The following is a 22,748-nucleotide window of genomic DNA, read 5'->3' as shown; positions in this document are numbered from 1 at the left end:
CGGTAAGTGTTACATGCATTATAAACATGGTCTTATTTTGTAAAAAGTTAGACAAAACTTTAAATAGCATTCACCTGTTACGTATATTCATATTCAAAAGTAATGGATGTCTCGCGACTCGCGAGGAATAACCGATGAAATGGGCCTGATACAAACACCCATCGAAGCATATGTTACACATTACATTAGCTAACTTCTATATAATTTTTGAACGATTCGTAGTCTATATTTCCGCTTGCACGACATTAGGCGCTTAGATTGTAACTGACACGCGATTTAAAAATAAGCATCTAGTGTTGCCAGATGTAACTTGACTGATTCCAGCCTCAAAACCCGCCGAAATTCAACCGCCCAGAAATCTGGAGGCTATCATATGCTGTTCCGAGTTGAGAACCGGGAGGTGGTATCTGGGGCTGAGGGGAACGTCGTTGCAAAGACGGCCAAAGTTTCTTTACCCACCTATGTCATTTTTACCCGCACAGTATTTAAAACCGTCTAAGTAATTGTGCGGGGAAACCGCTCAATCTGGCAACACTGAATCCGTCAGGCTTTAGCTGTGTCTTATTTCAGAGGCTGCGCCCTCCGAAGGATGTAGACTTCAAAGGTGAGTGCCTCTTTAGTAAGACATGTCATAGTCTATTTTTAAACGTGTTTAGATATCAAAGTCAAATAAACCCAATTCATACATTTAATCCAGAGTTTTCCTTTTAAAAACGTCCTGCCGTTATCAGCGAGCAATGAATCTTGGGATGTTCGAGGCCGCGAAGGATCCACCGGTTGTATACTTCGTTACCTGGGAAGTGAAGGACGCATTTTTGAGGCTGCGTTTGAATTTTTTTAAAATGAAACAGCCTTTGGCGCGCCACGATTACGCATCGCACTTCGAATGCATCATTCGGCGGATGCAGCCTCTGAAATGAGACACAGCTTTTGTCTGCTGTGTTAAAGGTTCAGGACACCCTGGAGAACTTTTTTTTATATTAACAGATTTGTGTGTGTTGAGCATCAGTTAAGACAATGTTAGCACCTGTCAGCTTTAATTGTGGGGAAAACTGGATAATTTTGAGCTTTTGTCAGCTAATTTCAGCTTCCGGAGTTAAAATGATTTTTGGGGCGGGATCAAAATCGGCGACGTAGCGCAGAACTGCAAGTGCAATGATGACGCGTCGGTTTCTCATTATTATTCATAGCGGAGTTTTCTTATCCTATGAGAAGAGCCGTCTGCTTAATTATTCATCAGACCTGCCAGACCTGCCAGAGTCAAGCCTGAGCTGAGATACAGACCGACAGTTTTTAGCCGTTCATGAAGGCTCATATGCGTTTGTTTCCATGATCCACGGGGTTTGTTGCATGTTTTCCCCTGCGATCTTGTCAGGGCCGATCATACAGCAAAGCTGTGTGTGTGCTGCAAGCATTTTTGTCGGGAGAGCAGCACGAGAATTAGAGAATGGCGGACGCTGTCTTTTATCAGGAGTTCGTTCACATTCAGACACATCGCCGTGCTGCTGTGTTCGCCTAAATCCTCCAGAGTCTGCTGGATACGGGGATTGAGGAAGAAGTCCTCATTTATAGGTTTTACCTGAACACACTTATCTTTATAATGATATAAATTGTGGTTATGTGTATATGAAATAACGAATAACAAATGTAGCAGGGCATTAAATTACTGTTCATTTCTTTGCATTTTAACTTTGTGAACTATAAACTCAAGCGTCTCCTCACGGTTTGTCTCATTTTGCGAGCTAACTGACAACAACAGTTGTTCGCTTACGTTCTCCCCTGCTGGCCACGCCCACTCCTGCCCGATGCTCGCGGAGCTCCATGCCCATTAATCATGCATCTTTTGAAAAAAATCTGAAGTAGACTTTAACCGAAAGTGGGGGGTGTCATGGCCCTTTAAAAACGATATAACTTGGAAAACATACTTTCCACAATGTGTTGGTGTGCCATTGATACAAACTTGGGACTTGAAGAGCAAGTGTCATTGTAGAAATGTGTCTAAACAGTTTAATATATTTTAAGTCTAGTATGGAAAAATAATATATAACTGTTGCACTTTAATTTTGACTGATGACATCTGTTTAGAGATAAAACAGTGATGTAGTCCGCAACAATCACATTCCGGCTTAACATTTAACAGCCACAACTGTCTATTATATAGTAGTCCCCTTTTTGTTTGGGGTTACATCAACATAAATAACTTTTCAATTTAATTTAATGATTTAAAAACTCCTAAAGGCTTTACATATTTCATTACTGGATAAATATACACTATTTAACATTAATCTCGTTTTTTTTTTTTTTTTTTTTAGGTTGTTGGCTTAAGATGGAATCTGAGGTAATGGGGTAACACTTTTTTCTGTTATTGCTCTCTTGATAACATATACCACATTCAGGGGCTAGTTTCTTTGAGGGGGTAGTAGATTAACCAGGTTCACATAATGAATATGGCTGTGGTCCCTGTCTGTCATTGTTTTAGATTTAGGTGTATGCAGAGTTCCAACGGAAAACCAGAACCTGCCCAACACATTCTATTCTGAGCTTGACCAACACCTTCCTAGCCTAATGACCCTGTTCCGATAGAAGGCAGCCAGAACCGGGAAGATATCAGATACTTTAAATGAAATCCTAAGAATCCATGATGAACAGGTAAAACTATTGTTGTGCATTTTATAGGCTAAAACTTTATTAAAAGATTAAAAGTTTGAAAATTTTGATGATTCAAATGAACTTTAAACACTACACCACTAAAACATTTTGAACTTTTTTTGTATTTGTCTGGTTTTGTATATATAATTATATAGTTTAACATTTACAGTTCAATTATATACAGTTTTCTTTTTATCGTTATAGGAGTTCCATGATGTGCACATCAAGTGTGTCACTGTTGTTTATGCCCTGTGTATCTACGTGAGGAAATCACTGGGTTTTGCTTAAAGCAATTTAGTACTAAAATAATTTTACAGTGAGGTCAAAGAAAATAAATCGCACAAACTATTTGGTTGGAAAGACAGAATAAGAGTAATGTACTGTATGCATGTATGTATGGCGACGCGATGGCGCAGTAGGCAGCGCTGTGTCCTCACAGCAAGATGGTCGCTGGTTCGAGCCTCTCCTGGGTCAGTTGGTGTTTCTGTGTGGAGTTTGCATGTTCTCCCCGCATTCGTGTGGGTTTCCTCCGGGTGCTCCAGTTTCCCCCACAGTCCAAGGACATGCGATACAGGTGAATTGGGTAGGCTAAGTTGTCTATAGTGTATGAGTGTGTATGGATGTTTTCCAGTAATGGGTTGCAGCTGGAAGGGTATCCGCTGTGTAAAACATATGCTGAATTAGTTGGCGGTTCATTCCGCTGAGGTGACCCCAGATTTATAAAGGGACTAAGCCAAAAAGAAAATGAATGAATAAATGAATGCATATATATGCATGTATGTATAAGAACTGTTTGGTGTGGTAATGTAATGTTTTTTTTAAATACTCACCATGCAGGTCCTTAAAAACTAAGCGTTTTCTTTTTTTTTTTTTAGCATAGTATCAATTTATTGCAACTTTTGTTTACTGTTTGCTAGGCTGACTTGACCAATCTTCTGTTTTTGCTTTAACATCTAGGCCTAGCAATTCCTCGAGTTTTATGTAATTTGTTTTTGTGAAAATACTGGTTAAAAGGTTACTGCATTTTTTTCTCACAATGTGCATTTATTAATGTTATTTGTCATTAATACAGCTCTTTTTTTTAAGAGTTGTTAAGTGCAGCTGGGTAGTACTTTGTAACCATATAGGTAATTTAGTTTTAAATGGTTCATGTTTTTGTAAAAGTTCATGCAGGTTCGTGAATTTTTAATGTCAGAGGTGTGGTCTTAAATCTGCTTTTCAGGTTTTATCCTTTTAAATTAGCACTGCAGTGTCAAATTTAGTTTTGATTATTGTTTTTTAAATGTTATTCTAATTGTACAACACAAGTTACTGGTACTTAAAACAAAAAGACAAAGACAATAATAAATATTGAGTTGATTCAACTTAAAATGGTTCTTTGTGTACTTATTTTTTTATGTAATGTTAACTTAATGCCATGAAATTTTAAGCAAAATTTTAGGTTACTGTAACTTAAAATATTTAAATTGGTTTCATAACAAGTTTTAATTTAACTGTAATGAAAAGGTCTAAGTAGCATGTAATCAAAATATTTGTTTTGAAAACTTAATTTTTTTTAAGTTCATGAACTTAAAAATTGAGGCAACGAGTTACATTGTTACTGTAAACCCATATTTGGGTTTACAGTGTAGTAGATGCAAACAGTAAACAGTACTGTGCTAAATTTTAGAGTTTAGTTTGTGTGTGTGAATAGTAATTTATTTATTTTGTATTGCTGCAATTATAATCAAGTGCTTAATTTTACAATTTTAAATAGATTTTATTGATAATTTAATTTTTAATACTAACACTACTTTCATTATACGTATTGCTGCATTTGTAGGTAGTGTAATATTAATTGTATGATTTAAATGTGATATTAGTGTAAGGTTATGTTGTTGCTTTATAAATTTTTGTTTTGTGTCACAAAAGTATGTTGTGTTTCTCTGTTTTAGGTGAACATCAAAGTCAAGGTGCTGCAGTTAAATGAAGCCAGAGATGCATACACCCGCAGTATTCAAAAAATGATGACCAGGTCTTATAAGGTTGCCGATACGACATACAGCATGTCCCTGACTGTATGGGGTGGGGAAGTACTTAATGTTGCAAAATGTTACACCCTCACTAATGTGTCAGTGCGGAAAAGCCGAGGTTCGAACCAGTGACCTTCTTGCTGTGAGGCGACAGCACTACCTACTGCGCCACTGCCTCGCCTACAATTATATTTTTTATTCTGGCAAGAATAATAGCAAAAGAAACTTTTAATTATTTTGCCCAATCAACAATTGACAAATTATTGTCTGGCTAGTTTTTGTCCTCTACCTTTGAGCTGAAAATGCAATAATGGTCCAACAAACCTGTCCATTATCACTAATAAAGCCTAGAAATTGGGCATCAGTATACTGTAAGCCGACAGGTTCATATTTTCTTTTCCAGTTATCAAAGACTTAATTTGTTACTTAATTTTTGTTACATAGTTTAAACTTCAAAAATATACATCATTGTAAAACCTACAAATGGTGGAAAAACATATTCTGTAATATTAAAACCACCTGGGTCTCCACTTTTGCCATGGCCTCTTTTTTGTTGTAACAAACTTATCCCCCAGGTTTTTCCAAACTTTTTGACAAAACACTTCCTTTCCACGGCTGTTACTATTTCTATCCAAGAATTATTGGCCAGGTTATCTCAATGGTGATCACGCATGGTCGGATCGTTAAGATGTCTGTACAGTCGCACTGTTTCAGACAAAATCCCTTCAAAGTGACTCATATTCAACTCAAATCAAACGTGGCGCCGCATGAACTCTTCACCCAAAATCATGTCGCGCACTTCCAAAGTGAACCCTTCGCAAACACGGCAATGACGTCACATATACCGCGCACACTGAGCTATGGCATGCTGGTCTTATTTGTAGTTTTAATACCGCAAATTACATTAGGACTAGTGAAATAAAGAACTACACCACCACGAAACCAAGTGTTACATCCCTTCCCCTTTTTGGTCTAGGGTTGGGGAAGGAAAATAACAAAGAAAATTAAAATTTAGAATTTGAGAAAAAAGAAGACCAAATTAATGAATTGTGTATAAATTAAATAAACAAATATTGACGGAACACTCCAATCCTGCCTCAGAAATGTGAAACAACCACAAGTGTAAACTTAAGTTATTTTATTATTTGGTTCTTAAACAATAAATGAAGCATAAATCTTCAGGAGAAGGATTAACCAAAACAACAAACAAAACAGGTCTAGCTCAGGAGGAGTACTAATAACCTAATTTCAGGTAAAAGAAAAGAAACAACACAGGCTTTCCTCAACTCCCTTACTATCAATAAACACAGTCAAACAATTACAAAAATAAAAATGGCACCCTCTCCCTACAGCTTAAATTTTAATATCAAAAAGTCAGACAAAGAAACAATACAATTACCTTTTACATACCACACACAAAAGAATATATGTATTAAAATAACAACTAAGAAAACAGACACACTGCCTGTAAAATTCCACAATGCAAAAACAAACAAGTTTCTTAACACACATAAACTAAAATTGAACTCACTAGCCCATTAAACTCCTTTTTACAACCAACCAGATCAATACACACAACGAATGACCACAACAATCACGAGTCTGGAGCACTGCTTTTGTAGCAGCGCATTACTGCAGCACGCTCCAATGATGAGCACCACCTGGGCCCAATCAGCTCTACCTAGTGAGCAGGCAGAGAGACACAGTGAAAGTAAAAGAGAAAACACACAACATAACCACTCCCAATGGGCAGTAAACACACAAACAAACATCAATAATAATAAATACATCCAAGGGATGTAACACCAAGCAACAACAAAAAATTATTTAAATGTGCATTAGGAGTAGCATTACATGGACATCGGAAAAATAAGACCTGTGCAAACATATTTAAGACCTAGAACAGCGAATTTAAGACTTTAAGGCCTAAAATTTAAATGTTTATATTTTAGACCTTTTAAGACCCCACGGAAACCCTGTGTAAGCCAGATGGCACAGCAGAGGGCAGGTTTCATTCACTTATTGTATGCGCTTTTTGGATATGCACATAAAAACGGTTGATGGAAATGCTATAATCCGAATATTTTTCGAAAATGTGTGTGAATGTACAAAACAGCAGGCTAAGCACATTGTAAAACATCTAAAGTGTTGTTTTGGTCATTCTAAACCGCCTCAACCATTTCAGTATTGTTATAATATTAATATTTTAATGACCTCCAAAATTGTCAAGAGTGTTTGCACTCCATGTCTCGCGCCTTCAAACACCAGCGCGCGTTCACAGCGTGTCAGGATTGCCTTCTGAGGCGCAAGTCATTTATTAAATGAAGATAATATAGTCCCGCAGCCGCTCCCACCGATGCATATTCTGTTTTTACTTTTGATGTTTGTCTCCAGTTAATCAGAAGGTGGCAATTTTGTTCTCTTTGACTTGTTGGATGGAAACGCTGCTTTATTTGCAGTCTTTTATGCGATATTCTAGTTTTGGGCAAACATTATTAGCATTTTAGATGATAACATAGCTATTCACACTGCATCAGCACAGCTGTCCCCTTTCTTCCCTATGTACCTGTAGGTGAACAGCTCCTCCGGGTGTGGCCATGGGCATTCATCCTCTGCTTTTTCTTCCTCATTTCTTCTGTCTTAAATCTCCATATGTCAATTGATTACTTCGTGACTGTATGATGATGACGGTCAGCTCACGTAAATCTGCAGTAGCCTGAACAATAATATACCAGGCTTTTCATTGGTCCATTAAGATGAACTTTTTTTATTGGCTACCGAAATGCTGGTCAGTGCGTGCTTGAAATATTAATTTATTTACAGTACTTTGTAACGAATTGTGATTTTAAAAGTAACGAAGTAGATTACTCAGCTTGATTTGTACTCATGTACAAGTAAAATTAAAGGCTTAAAATTCTACCCATGGAAGTACAATTACCCCAAAAATGTACTTAATTACAGTAACATGAGTAGTTGTAATTCGTTACTCCCACCACTGTTGTTTACTGCTGAGTGTGACATGGCAGGGAAAGAAACAGCACCTCTATGTCAGAGACCATGGTGCTCGACTGGAAAAAGGTGGCCATCTCCAATTTGAAGGAAAGTCCTTAACTCAAATGTAGCTCAAGTATCTGCGTTTTTTTCATGAGGAATGGAATGTGAGATTAAAAGATGGATCAGTGCAGTGGCAGCAGTAATGCAGTTGATGTGATTGTCTGTTGTGGTGAACGAGCTGAGATGAAAGGCAATTTTTTTCAATTTACCGCTCAATCAAGGTTCCTACTCTCACCTATGGTCATGACTGAAAGGACAGGATCTTAAATACAACCGGACACATTTCAGAAAGTGTTATGACCTGCTTGTTTGAGTTGCAACATAAAAGAGAGATGAGCCAACAAAATAGCCTGAATGCAAATTATTTATTATAAAATGTAACTCATAAAACCATCAATCAAAGCAACCAACAAATGTCTAGGGATAATAATGAAGATAAAGAACTTAGGATATAATCACAACAACATGTTAACTACATAATACAAGCAATGCAAAACAAAATTTTAAGGTTAAAGATTTAATGAGATGGCAGGTCTTGACAGGAGGACTCTTGAGTAGCCACAGCGTCCTGGATTAGCTAGCAGCCTAGCACAACAACTTTTATATACCCATTGATGAGTAATGCAGGCATCCAATCAGGATTTACCACATACTCCAATCTGGAGTCTTGGGATCATCAAAGTGTATTAATATTGTAAAACTTAATACCTGTCGCTCTGCCTAAATCATAAAATATTCATAATACATCTTTATTTATTTGTGTCTTTCCAGTGATGCTACTCATTCAGGGATTCAGACAGAGAACATCATCCAAAACAACACTAGCTACATGAATACACTGGAGAGTGGAGTACAGATGTATCCGCACCTGTACAATCACTTGCAAAGAGAGATTTTAAGCTGCTTAGATGCTGTTTGTCAGATGTTTATGAAACTGTTCTTCTCTCAGTCGCGAGCATTGTGTTTACGGTAAACGCGAGGAGCTCAACACATTTACAACCCCACCTACTGCAGTGTAGGAGTGTTGGAAAACAGTATATCGTTACTCAGCCTTTTCAAACATTGTGCACAGAGAAAATGTTTTGCTGCATTCATGTCATGTGTGCAACTTTTGTCCAATTCTGTAGACACTCATCAGATCTGTATGGTTTCTCTCCAGTGTGAATCCTCTTTTGTGTTTTCAGATGTGTTACTGATTAAACCTCTTGTCACAGTGTGAACACTTGTACGGTCTCTCCAGTGTGAAACGTCGGGTGCAGTTTAAATTTTGAAATAAAAGTCTTCTCACACTCAAGCACATATACTCTTTCACACCAGTGTGGATCTTTATGTGTTCATTAAGGTTTGCTAATCGGTTGAAACTTCCCACACGGAGTGCATTTAATGGTTTATCTCCAGTGTGGGTCTTTTTTAAGGTCTGAGGAGTTGCTGAAACTCATCCCACACCGCAGCTGCGGTCACACTAGAGTTTGAGCATGCAAAATTCTGTTGTTTGGCGCTGCGAAAAGGGGCGGGATTAAACAAGATTATTAGACATAAAAAACGAGCTATTGGTCCATATTTTACATTTCTGTCCAGAAAGGTCATGTTTTGATCTTTGATTGGTCTCACACAGTCAAGTGATGCGATTTTGCAGGTCAGAGTTCACCAAGCTTGAACTTTGCAATGCAGTGAACTGCGAAACTTGACACACAAACTTGGTTTCCGGTCTGACACATTCCCGTGCGTATGAATGGAAATCCATGGGGGAAAAAGTCCATTGTGACCGCTGCTTAAGTGCAAGTTTCTCTCCAGTGTGGCTCATAATGTGTAGATTAAGGGATGATGAGCAGATGAAACTCTTCCCACACTGAGTGCATGTGAATGGTTTCTCTCTAGTGTGGATCCTCATGTGTCGATTAAGGTTTGATGATTGGTTGAAATTCTTCCCACACTGAGTGCATGTAAATGGTTTCTCTCCAGTGTGAATCCGCATGTGTTCATAAAGGTGTGATGAGTAGTTAAAGGTCTTTCCACACTGGGTGCAAGTAAAGGGTTTCTCTCTAGTGTGGATCGTTTTGTGATTATTAAGGGATGATGATCGGTTGAAACTCTTCCCACACTGAGTGCATGTGAATGGGTTCTCTCTAGTGTGGATCTTCTTGTGTTGATTAAGGGATGATGATTGGCTAAAACTCTTCCCACAGTGCGTGCATCTGAATGGGTTGTCTCCAGTGTGAATCATCATGTGAATCTTAAGATCTAAATTTCTTCCAAAACTCTTTCCACACTGAGTGCATGTGAATGGTTTCTCTCCGGTATGAATCATCATGTGTTCATTAAGGTGTGATGATCGGCTGAAACTCTTTCCACACTGAGTGCATGTGAATGGTTTCTCTCCAGTGTGGATCCTCATGTGTTGATTTAAGTTTGATGATTGGCTAAAACACTTTCCACACCGAGTGCATGTGTATGGTTTCTCTCCAGTGTGGATCCTCCTGTGAATCTTAAGTTCCCTTTTTCTTCCAAAACTCTTCCCACACTGAGTGCATGTGAATAGTTTCTCTCCGGTGTGGATTCTCATGTGAATCTTAAGATAGCCTTTACTTCCATAACTCTTTCCACACTGAGTGCAGGTGAAACTATTTTTGTCTCCCCTTTTCAAAATACCATCAGTCTGTAAATGAGTTTTTTCCTCAATTTTGACATGATGTTCCTCCTCTTTACTCCCCTCATTCTCTTCAATTAGGTCTGAAATAAATAAAACATGTTTTCATTAAGTCTTAAAAACTCTCATCAAAAGCTGAAAAGTGGAAAGACACTGGAAACATTGGCTACACACACTGCAATTTTGATGCATGGTAAATGTAAAATAAATCAGATCATATTTTGTTTGGTCCATTAACATGTACACATTTAAGCAGATGCAATTCAATTCATCTTTATTTATCTGGTGCTTTTACAATGTAAATTTTGTCAAAGCCACTTAACATAGAAGTTATAGTAAATTGAAACCGTGTCAGTCCAGTTTTCAGACTTTCTTACATAATTGATCATAAAAGTAATTTTGGTCATATTAATAAGACAGATTTGAAAGCTGTAAATTGAATTTTTATTTGTATATATTCATAATTACAACAAAATGTTTTTCTAAAATGTGTAAAGCAGACAGGGAACAGGGCCGGAGTGGGACTCCTTTTTAGCTCTGGAATTTCAAGCCTTAGTCCGGCCCACCTCAGTCGACGACTGACTGTATTAATAATAATATGCGGATGATCTTCTTTTTCTGTCGAATCCAGATACATGTATTCCAAAAGTTTTTACAATAATTTCAGAATTTGGAAATGTTTCTGGATACAAAGTCAATCTAGCAAAGAGTTTCCTTTTCCCTATCAATGATAGAGCACAGAAAATGTCCTTCCAATCCTTTCCATTTTCATTTTAGTCCTGATAAATTTGTATAGTGACGCGCAAATATAAGGATTCGTTCAATAATAATTTTAAAATGACATTAGTGCTCAAGGACGTTTTTAGTGCTCAAGAACACTTTACAAACAGTAGGAGAACAAGAAAAGCAACAACCTTAAGAAGGTAGAGAAAATGGGAGACTAATAATACATAAAATAATGACAAAAGACCTGAGAACAAGTAACAAAAGAAACTCGTTCCTGTCTTTCAATAAGTGCTTATGTGCATTTAAGAGAACTAGGCAGCACACTCAGGGCTGCAAGATGGATTTAATTTAGTATTCTTATTATTAAAATATATCTGAATGAAGATCAAATGACTGAGTTGGTTTTGAGAATGAAAACTAACCTGTTTGTTCCTGCAGATCTTCCTGTTTGACTGTGATTGTTTCTTCAATCTTTACATCTTCACTCTCCTCTTTAATAAACGCCATCTTTATAACAGTGTGGAGATCAGTCGCTTCAGCAGGAGTTTTTCTCTGTGTTTGGACACTTTATCCTGTTTAAAATGAACAAAACAATGAACAGAAACAAAATAACTTCTCTTCAACACTTGCTTCAACAGTTTCTTTATATGAGAGTGATTGACAAAAATAAATTAGGTAAGTCTGAGCAAGAAACAATAGCCACTAACAAATGACCAAATAAAATAAAAACTAGTTCTCCATTTATATATATATATATATATATATATATATATATATATATATATATATATATATATATATATATATATATATATATATATATAAAATATTGTATACTTATATTAGAATGACATTATGCTAGTAAATAAATAAAACCTTCATTAAAACACATTTCTGTTGTTCAAACAATAGCCCTCGATTACTGTGATTAAAATAGTACTTCGTTGTATAAAGAATTAAAATAATAGTCAACAGCAGGTATGTCATATTGGAAGAAAAACCTGAAACTTTAATCAATCGGTTTATATTTGTGTAAAGTTGTGAAACAAACCTTCCTCCAGTTGAACTGCAGCGCGGAAGCGGCGCAGCCTTATGACGTCACATAACACGCCAAAATAAAAGTCTTTTTTGTTCAGTTTTTTTTTTTTTTTGGCCACTTACTGTTGCAGTCAGGACATTCAGTATTTGAAGTTGATCAAAACTTTTAATCCAAACATTTTAAAACAATTTTGAAAAACTTGTTTAATCCACTAAGTTTAAGTGTTTTTTTTTATTATTATTGTTGCAAAAAAGTTTACATCACAAAACAGGGAACAATCAACATTGCAAGGCATATTTACCATTAAAATATATAAAACAAATTTAATTTGTTACAACTGCAATAAAAGATCTACATCAAAAGAAAAACAAAACATTATGACAATAATTGTTTTAAAAATAAAGTACAGAGAGCTTCAGTTATTTTACTTTGGTTTCTGAAGTATTTGAAGCTTTGAGTCACTTTCTCTACCTCAGAAAGAAAACACCTAAAAGAGGGTCAGCACTTTTGATATTTACCCATTAAAATAAAGTTCACAACATCAGAGAAAGAACAATGTAAATCAGCTTTGTAAAATAAAATATCTTCTAGAACAAAAGGGGGGACTGAAATCATCTTTAATGAAAGCCAAGGATGGATGTCAAACCAGAATTTAAAAGTAATTTCACAAGAAAAAAATAAGTGATTGAGTGTTTCTGGAAGATTTGAGCATATCTATCAACATCAAAGTTAAATCTTTTTTGAATAAACTAATTCACAGGATATATCCTGAATACAATTCTGTAATGAGTTTCCTTAACCTTAGGTGCTACAGGATATTTAAGCTAAAAGGTAAAAGCTTTGTCCTCTACTGAGGGTTTAACAACTCCTAGATAATGACACTTAAAATCACCAATGATAAGCGTTTAAATTGTTTGTAAATAAGCTTGATGTTACATTTACTATCGAAAATATCATATTTTGATATTTTTAAAAATGGAAGAAAAGTTATAAGTATAAATGGGAGATCAAAACAATTACGTTGAATTAACCTAAACAAAGCAATAGGTATAGCCTCGCAAATTTCAGTATAACCTTTATCTGTGATTTTAACTCTATATTTATTTAATAATCCGTTTTGAGATAGTAGCAGTCAATATTTGTCTAACAAATCATTAATAAATATAATGCCTTTATTGTACCAGTCACTTTTAAACAGTGATTTTCTGTTAATAATAACAACCCTTTTATTCCGAAGAGTAGATTTATGAGGGAAAAAAATATTGGTAAATGTAAATTTCAAAAAAAAGTAGTGCTTGCTTATGAAAATCAGACAGCTTCAAAGGAAGTTTTGAACAATCATAATCATATCTTAATACAAATTCAAGGCCACCATTTTTTAAACAAATTATTTGGGATATGATACAATATTGAATAAGGCTTAGCTGAACACTCTTTCAGTCATTTAACTTTAAAAGTGCCATGAAGACATTCAAAATCGATTGCTTTTAAACCTCCATATTCATACTCTTTGATCATATGATTCTTAGGTAAATAATGTGATTTATTTTTCCAAATAAATGTAAATAATATTGAATTTATAGATTTAACTATTTTGGGAGGAGTATATAAAGGATAAGTTAAATATATAATTTTAGATAATCCCATTCAAAAGAATTCTACCCAATATGGAAAGGTCTCTAGCTAGACAATGATTTAGGGATTTTTTTCACGCCATCCATTTTAATATTAAAATTTGCACATTCTCTATTAACAGAATTTTTGGTGATGGTAACTCCCTAGTATTTAACTTCTTCTTTTACTAGAATACACTCTAATTCTCTTAAAGTACAATTCTGAATAGTTAATATTCCACATTTTCTTAGGTTTAAGGTGAATTCAGAAGCTTTAGGAAACAGAAATTTTGACAAGAGCTAAAGGGAGCACCTCCCTTTTTTTTTTAAAGAATTAATAGAGTGTCATCAGCAAACTGACTTAAACTAAAAGTCCTACCAAGTATATCAATACCTATAGTGTACTCTGGTTTTTTTTTCAATATAATGACATAAGTTCAACAGCTATATTAAAAAGAAAAGGTGAGATGGGACATCCTTGATGGATTCCTCTTTTGATGTAAACTCTAGGAGATGATCCTGAATTCAGAGATTTACTACTGAATATATCAGTATAGAACATGGAAATTACCCTACAAAAGCTCGGACTAAACCCAAAAGGTTCTAAAGACTTTCTAAAGACAAAAAAGGATGCTCAAGGGTATCAAATGCCTTGAAAAAGTCTAGAAATAGAAATAAACTTGTCTGAGGAATTAAATACCTATAATCGAGCATATCAAGTATCAGTCTGATATGATTGTGAATACTTCTCCCTTTAATGAAAGCTGATTGTGTTTCACTAATTATCTCGCCTATACCTTTTTTTGAGTCTATTGGCAAATACATGAGAGAGCAATTTAAAATCATTGGACAAAAGAGTTATGGGTCTCCAATTGTCTAAAAATAATTGGCCTTTGCTTGGCTTTGGAACTAAATGATTAAACCCTGCTTCATAGAATTCGATAGTTCTCTTTCTTTATACATTCCTTAAGTGCTTTAAAAACTAAAAATCCCATCTCTGGCCAAAAATGTTTATAAAACTCAACTGTAATTTTGTCTATACCTGGGGATTTTCCATTGAACATTTCAGAAATAGCAACATCAAGTTCAGAGATAACAATGTCAGATTCCATCATTTCACAGAAGCTGTCATCTATAATAGAAACTTTATCTTTTGAAAAGGAAAAGAAAAAGTCACAATCACTCTCATTAAATTTTGATTTACATAATAATATGAATAGATGTGATCATCAATCAAAGTTTTCTCTTCACTTAAATTGTTATTTATGCTAAGTTTATTAATAGTTTTTGAAGATTGTCTATGCTTTACTTAATAAAAAAAATATATATATGAAGAATTTTTCTCCCCCTCCTCTATCCATTTCACTCTAGATCGTAAAGCTCCTTTAGCTTTCTCTGTATAATAGTAATCTAACTCTGATGGCAAAATACGAAGTTCATTTTGTTTTATATCTCCAAGAAAATCTTTATCACCAAGGTCATTTAATCTAGATAAAACTGTTAACTGTCTTTTTTTCCTAACAGAGGAAAACAATAGCTCATTACAGCAGAGCCATTTTTAACCTGATTCATTTTCAATTTGAGAAGAGCAGGTGGCAAAAGAAAAAGAAAGTAGAAGCTGGTAGGTTGCTGGTTCGAGCCTCGGTTCAGTTGGCGTTTCTGTGTGGAGTTTGCATGTTCTCCCTGCATTCGTGTGAGTTTACTCCGGGTGCTCCGGTTTCCCCCACAGTCTAAAGACATGCGGTACAGGTGAATTGGATAGGCTAAATTGTCCATAGTGTATGAGTGTGTGTGTAAATGTGTGTGTGGGTGTTTACCAGAGACGGGTTGCAGCTGGAAGGGCATCCACTGCGTAAAAACTTGCTGGATAAGTTGGCGGTTCATTCTGCTGTGGCGACCCCAGATTAATAAAGGGACAAAGCCGACAAGAAAATGAAGACATTTTTGTACTTCTATAGTTAAATTGATCATTTGAGTCTTGGATTTTCTAACTAGCACTCTTGTACGGTGGCCGGGAAGTGCAAAAACAACATTATAAAGTTTGAAACACTTTTACAAAGCTCGAGACAAAATTAAATTTTGAAAAACACTTTTACTTATCATCAGACACAATTACATAGGGAAAACAATTTTACAAAGAACGAAACAAATTTACATTTTAGAAAACAAATTAACAAGACGCAAAACACTTTTACAAATCCCAAAACATATTTACAATTAGATTCCCTACGGAAAGGGAATGTACAACACACCGGAAGTGACATAGAATGTACCACACACTGGTAGTGAACCGGAATGTAACACACACACTGGAAAATATCAATAATATCCAGCTCGTGTGTGACTTTGTAGACAGGTTACCACAAGTCTACAACTATAAAAATCATGGTTTGACTAACTGTGATAAAACATATTAGGGCTATTCTGAGAAAATATCAGCGTAAGAGTGCATAGAAACATGTAAATGCAAGTACATGGAAACACTTGTTGACTGATAAGATAACAAAACCAAGTTTAACTCGTACAGTGGAGTAGCTCGGTTGGATAAATCGGTTGATACTCATGTAGAACCTTGTGACTTGGGTTCGAATCCCGTTGATGACATGTCATTCATATTTATTTCTTTAGATTAATTTTGGTTTATGCTGTTCTGCCACACAAATATTAAATCAACAATGTTTACACTGACACCAAGTAATAAGAATCTTTATTTGGTATGGCATGTTGCTGTGAAAAAGTGACGAATCTGTCAATCTGCAAACGTGGATAGTTTGCACATCTGAAAGGGGGCCTCAGTTAACACGGACACCAGTTAAACCATAACACAGGCTTCCATCAGTTTACTGTTAAGAGTCCTCAAGCAGAGGTTTACACCATGTAGACTTGACATCATGTTCACGATTACAGCGTACGAGTGGATCTCGTAAAAATATTGAACACATTGATGCAGCATGTCTGGTGTTCAAACTTTTTAATGTTGTTTTGCACTTCCCGGCCACCGTACTCTTGGGCCTCCATAATCATGACACTGAAGACTAATGATGCGTACAATTCAGGCTTAAACGTGAATAAATAAAATTTTAAACAACATTTAATAAAAGAACAGTGATTTAAAAAAAATAGTGAGCACAATAAGCTTATTATAAAATATGCCAAACTTTTAAAGGGGCTGTATATTATAGTATTTACAACTATTTGTTGTAAAACATCTTTTTTTTTACATGGGTTGAAACCTTTGTTGAACTCACCTGTTTCTGATGTTTACTGGGGAGTCTGGCAACTGTGCAAAAAAAAAAAGATCACTGTATTAAGTAGTTTGAGGGGACATGTGGTACATTGTCCAGTGGCTCCCAGTCCTTCAGCATCTCTGTACATGTTGTCGGTGGAGCTGGTGGTACTGCTGGTGCTGGTTGTGGCCAAAATCAAAGTAGGAACTATAGTAAAAGCTCAGTGGCATCTGAGGTAACAGGTGGATATTCTATTGATGGAGCAGGTGGAAGGAGTGGCTTTGGTGCTTGTGATCTCATCAAAATTAAATGGAATCTTGTTAAAATAGATTATAATCACATTTGACTTTTTTCACTTGAAATGACAATCTTTTTGCTAAATTAAAATTATTCAACCCATTCTTTAAACAGGGTTTTGCTTGTCACCCTAAAGAGTTTAAAACAATAATTAATATTATCCCTAAAAACATCACAGTATTGATCAGAGGTTTTCTTTCACACTATTCTGTAATGTTCTCTCTTCCATCTTTATTTTTTAGAGATCCAAAATGTAATAAGTTTTAAAGGAATATTCTTATTCAAAGGCTTCATCCTAATCAGCTCAGACCTCATTTATTTAGGAATTTATTTAGAAAAATAAATTCCTAAAAAAAACTCATTTATTTAGAAAAATAAGACAAGTTACATTTCTTATTCAATTCTCCCCAAAACTAAAGAACTTTAGTTTAAATTATTAATGATGTGTATTCATTAAAAGAATTCCTGAGATTAAAAGTTAATAATAAGGAGATCTTGTCAATTTTGTGAAAGTCATATTGAAAACACTGAGCATGTTTTCTATAATTGCATATATGCATGTCTCATGTCAATATCCATGTAAACCCTTTTTGCAATAAACAAGTTCAATTTAATGTGACTAAAGAAAATTGTACACAGCATTAAGTAGTTAATAACCGTTTATGCTTTGCAAAAAATATTCATTTATAAATATATAAATTTATAAATGTTGGTTTTTAAACCTTTTAGAGGGTGACAATGACATTTATAGACCCAAACTAGTTTAAAAAAACTATCCTATTTCAATTTTATTTTGCCCACCTAACATTGCTGTTAGTAATAGTAGTCACACACACACATATGTGTGTGTGTATATATATATATATATATATATATATATATATATATATATATATATATATATATATATATACATATATACGTGTGTGTGTGTGTGACTACTATTACTAACAGCAATGTTAGGTGGGAAACCCAGTATCAGATTACTGAAGCACTTCAGCTATCTGTTCATTCAAATTATATATATATATATATATATATATATATATATATATATATATATATATATATATATATATATATAAATATATATTATATATATATATATATATATATATATATATATATATATAAATATATATATTATATATATATATATATATATATATATATATATATATATATATATATATATATATATATAGAATTTGAATAAACAGATAGCTGAAGTGCTTCAGTAATCTGTTGAGTACTGGAATTAGCATGTAAGCTAACAAATCACTCATATTCTCATTCACAATAGAGATACTGGGCTTCCCATACACAGATTTATTTGTAGTAATGTGGGAGTTTTCACATGAACATCTCTTCAAAGGTAACCAGTTGTTTACAGAAAGTTTAATTGTCTTCATGAGGAAAACTTTTTTATTTTCTAAAATCAGTCCATCAAAATAAATGTGTTGTGTTTTGAAACCAAAGTCTTCATTTGTTACCCACAACACATCAAGATTTGATCAAGTCAAAATCTCATAATCTGACACAAATCTGATCTGTGGTAACTGGCAAATGGCATTGTGTAGTCTGAACAGGGCTTTATGGAGTCTGCATCAGTCTCTCACTGTCACTGCAAGTTCACACCGGCCGACTTTTATTCACCAACAAGTTTTGTGAAACTGCAGACAAAAGCCCAAAATTGGAGGCAAATCTGTTTGTTCAAGGGAGTAAAAATCAAACAGTGTGAACGATCAAAAACACAATCTAAGAGTGTAGGACAGTTTTCTCTGCATCTCCCCAAACATTTTCTCCTCCCTAATCTTTCTAATTCTCTTTTCAGAGCCGATCATTTGATTGCAGTGTGCAATGTGCACAAATTTGGTTCTCAGTTCATAATAACTTGAAACACATATAGAGTTATTTTGCTTCATTGCAGCCCTGTAGAAACTCTCACAATCTGGTACATCTTCACCCCTCTTCAGTTATTGAGTTTAAATCTTCAGGTTCAAAGGGTTTCATTCCAGTAACTTCAAGGTCAAGGTCAAGGTCAAGGTAAAATTTATTGTCTCCCGTAGGAGAAATTTGTTTTAGAAAAAAAGGTTCTGCTGTACATCGACACCAACAAGACAACATGTAACATACATACACATTAAAATCTAATCCTAAAATACCTCCTAATATAAATATGATTCCATAAAATCAGTAATTTTAATAAAATTTTTATAAAAAAAAAATAAAATAATTAAAGTACCATATGCCCCACTGCCCTCTGTTGTGCAAACCAATCCTGTTATCTTAGTCTTTGACCATCCTTCCTTGCTTGCTCGTTAATCAACTTAATTGAAAAAGGAACAAAAGAATGTTTAAATCTATTATGCTTGCACATCGGGACCCTATATCTTCTGCCAGAATTCATCAGCTCATATTCCACAGACAGCACATGTGAAGAATCAGATAAAATCTTGTTTGCTTGTTGGATTGTGCACAACTCAAAGATGTCTTTTAGTGAACCAAGTGTCTTAATTCCCATGATTTTTCCTGCCACTCTCATCAGGTTATTTACTTGGGTTTTCATTTTTACTGTCAGATTCCCAAACCAAACAATAATCCCATATCTTATTGTTTGGTTTGGGAATCTGACAGTAAAAATGAAAACTTGAGATGTATTCAAGAGTTTACACTTGTCCCGAGATGCTATCCCGGGAAAGCCTTAAGCTCCGCTGGACAAGGCCTCATTTTTTCTCTCCATTGTGAAGCTTCATGTGATTGATGAGGCTTCTTTTATGTTTAAAGACCTTTCCACACTCACTGCATCGAAAACGCTCTCCTAAGTGAGTCTTCATGTGTTGCTTAATGGAGTCTTTGCACTCTTTCCACAATGATCACATGTGGTTCCAGTGTGACCATTCATGTGGTTCATGAGGCTAGCTTTGGTTGTGAAGCTCTTTCCACAATGAACACATGCAAACGGCTTCTGTCCGGTGTGACTTATCATGTGGTGTTTGAGTGAGCCTGTATGTGGGAAACTTTTACCACACTCTGTGCATGTGTAAGGTTTCTCTCCAGTGTGAATCCTCATGTGGATGGTAAGGTTTTGTTTTTGAGAAAAACCTTTCCTACACTGTGTGCAAATAAAGCTTCTCTCTCCATTGTGAGTTCTCATGTGGGTTTCAAGATTGCCATTTTGCTTACAACTCTTTCCACACTGAGGGCAAGAGTAGAGCCTCTTCCCAGAGTGAATTCTTCTGTGCACTGCCAAGTTTCCTGTAGAATAGAAGCTTTTTCCACACTGTTGGCATGTGTACGGCCTCTCTCCAGTGTGAATTCTCATGTGCACTGTTAAGTTTCCTGTATTATAGAAGCTTTTTCCACACTGTTTGCAGGTGTAAGGTTTCTTTCTAGTGTGAACATCAAGGTTTGGCTTTTGACAGAAACTCTTTCTACTCTGTTTACAGCTGTAATTACACCTAGACTTGGATTTCCGAGATCTTCCACGTGATAAAGTCTTTTTAGTGATTGTGGGTTTTTCATCAGTCGTTATTTCTTGTTGTTTCTCTTTTATTTCATTCCATTGATGTGTCTCTTCTTTCAGCACCATCAGGTCTTCAAAAAAGAACAAAAAAGTGAACTTTAGTATAAAGGCTTAAAGTGGCAAGCATGAAATGGATGTTTACCCTAAATATGAAAATGAGCTTACCATTTACTCTCCATCATGTGGTTTTAAACATTTCCTGTCTTCTGGAACACAAAGTAAGCCAGCATTTTTATCACTATACCTTATTTAGTGAAGGAAAGTAAATGGTGAGGCTATTTTCATTTCTGTGTCAGAAAGTCATACCAACACTGACTCACATAATCAACGCATCTCTTGACTCTGGTTTATTCCCCACTGTATTACTACTGTAATTGTGAATCTTTACTGTTCCTGTTTCAACAGTGTGCTCTTGCTAAAAGGAGCAATGGCAGAGAGATTTCCAGTGCAGACTTTGTTAAGATGCTGCAATCTAATCGTGGGAAAGACACTTGCTCCTGAGCATATTCGAGCTTGGGGATGTGTTGCTGTCACACCGACAAGTCTGCCGTGAGTTTCAAAGAACACATTATACTGACTAGTTGCCAACTTAAATGTACTCTCTCATTTCCAGCGTTCACTTAGACTCACACACACACTCAAGCAGTTTGGCCATGTTTAAAACCACATCTGGCAGCTGTGGGATTCGAACCCACGCCCCCGAAGAGACAGGAGCCTAAATCCAGCGCATTAGACCGATCCAAGCAGAAGCATGCAGTATCATTTTCCAAGTCTGTTTGCTCAAGCAGAGAGGTCATTCTCAAGCATCCTAAAAGGACTGCCTGGCAGCGGTGGGATTCGAACCCACGCCCCCGAAGAGACTGGAGCCTAAATCCAGCGCCTTAGACCCCTCGGCCACGCTACCCTAGATGAATTCATGCAGTGGTCCATTTTCTGCCCAATTTTACGGAAGCAGAACAGCAGAGAGGACGCAGAGCTTCCTAGTGAAGCCCTTCAACGTTGGCCAAGGAGTCTACATTTGGATGTGAGCGGAAGCATGCAGTATCTCTTCGCAAGTCTGTTTGCTCAAGCAGAGAGGTCATTCTCAAGCATCCTAAAAGGACTGCCTGGCAGCGGTGGGATTCGAACCCACGCCCCCGAAGAGACTGGAGCCTTAATCCAGCGCCTTAGACCACTCGGCCACGCTACCTTACAAAGCTGCTTTCCCTGAGCAGTTTCGACATCAACTTGTTTCAAGTAGCACAACAGCTCTGGGAAATCAGTTCAATTTAGCCATGCCTAGCTGGAGCTCCTCCACAAAGAAAGAGACCTCCTTAATACCAGCTTAGGAAGCACTCCCGCCTTCCTGTCAACCACAGTTCTGTCTCTATTTGAGCACACCTCAAGGCATTTAAAGTCTTCTCCTTACGGCAGCCAGCTGCGATGCATTTAAGCCTGATTACAAGGTAACTGTTATTTCACAAAAGAGTGAAAGTTACTGATTCCATCACAGCAGACCCCACATTGTTGTTGTTATTATATTCAAATCCAGTTATAGAGTATTACTACTCTAATTGTGAATCTTTACTGTTCCTGTTTCAATAGGGTGCTCTTGCTAAAAGGAGCAATGGCAAAGAGAGACTTCCAGTGCAGACTTTGTTAAGATGCTGCAATCTAATTGTGGGAAAGACACTTGCTCCTGAGCAGATTCGAGCTTAGGGATGTGTTGCTGTCACACCAACGAGTCTGCCGTGAGTTTCAAAGAACACATTATACTGACTAGTTGACGACTTAAATTTACTCTTTCACTTCCAGCGTTCACACACTCAAGCAGTTTGGCCGTGTTTAAAACCACATCTGGCAGCAGTGGGATTCGAAACCACGCCCCCGAAGAGACTGGAGCCTAATTCCAGCGCCTTAGACCCCTCGGCCACGCTACCCTCGATGAATTCATGCAGTGGTCCCTTTTCTGCCCAATT

The 22,748-nt window shown here is 36.0% G+C and overlaps 1 protein-coding gene and 2 non-coding genes across 3 annotated transcripts in view; all 3 read right to left on the bottom strand.

The window, feature by feature from the left end:
• Positions 1 to 8,061: 8,061 nt before the first annotated feature.
• Positions 8,062 to 22,748, bottom strand: part of LOC110439563 (uncharacterized) — a 100,078-nt gene continuing 85,391 nt past the window's right edge. Inside the window, 6 exon segments of the mRNA XM_088650250.1 lie at positions 8,062 to 8,907; positions 8,910 to 8,947; positions 8,949 to 9,009; positions 9,012 to 9,076; positions 9,482 to 10,336; positions 20,228 to 20,369. Coding sequence (XP_088506376.1) covers positions 8,807 to 8,907; positions 8,910 to 8,947; positions 8,949 to 9,009; positions 9,012 to 9,076; positions 9,482 to 10,336; positions 20,228 to 20,369 — 1,262 coding nt within the window. The 3' untranslated portion in view covers positions 8,062 to 8,806.
• trnal-uag (transfer RNA leucine (anticodon UAG)) lies at positions 21,613 to 21,694 on the bottom strand. The gene has a single exon. It is a non-coding gene; the product is annotated as a tRNA-Leu (tRNA).
• Positions 21,898 to 21,979, bottom strand: trnal-aag (transfer RNA leucine (anticodon AAG)). Its single transcript has one exon. It is a non-coding gene; the product is annotated as a tRNA-Leu (tRNA).

Source organism: Danio rerio, chromosome 4 (assembly GCF_052040795.2).
Source record: "Danio rerio strain M-AB ecotype USA chromosome 4, GRCz13ab, whole genome shotgun sequence".
NCBI lineage: Eukaryota > Metazoa > Chordata > Actinopteri > Cypriniformes > Danionidae > Danio > Danio rerio.
This window is presented reverse-complemented; position numbering and strand designations above follow the sequence as displayed.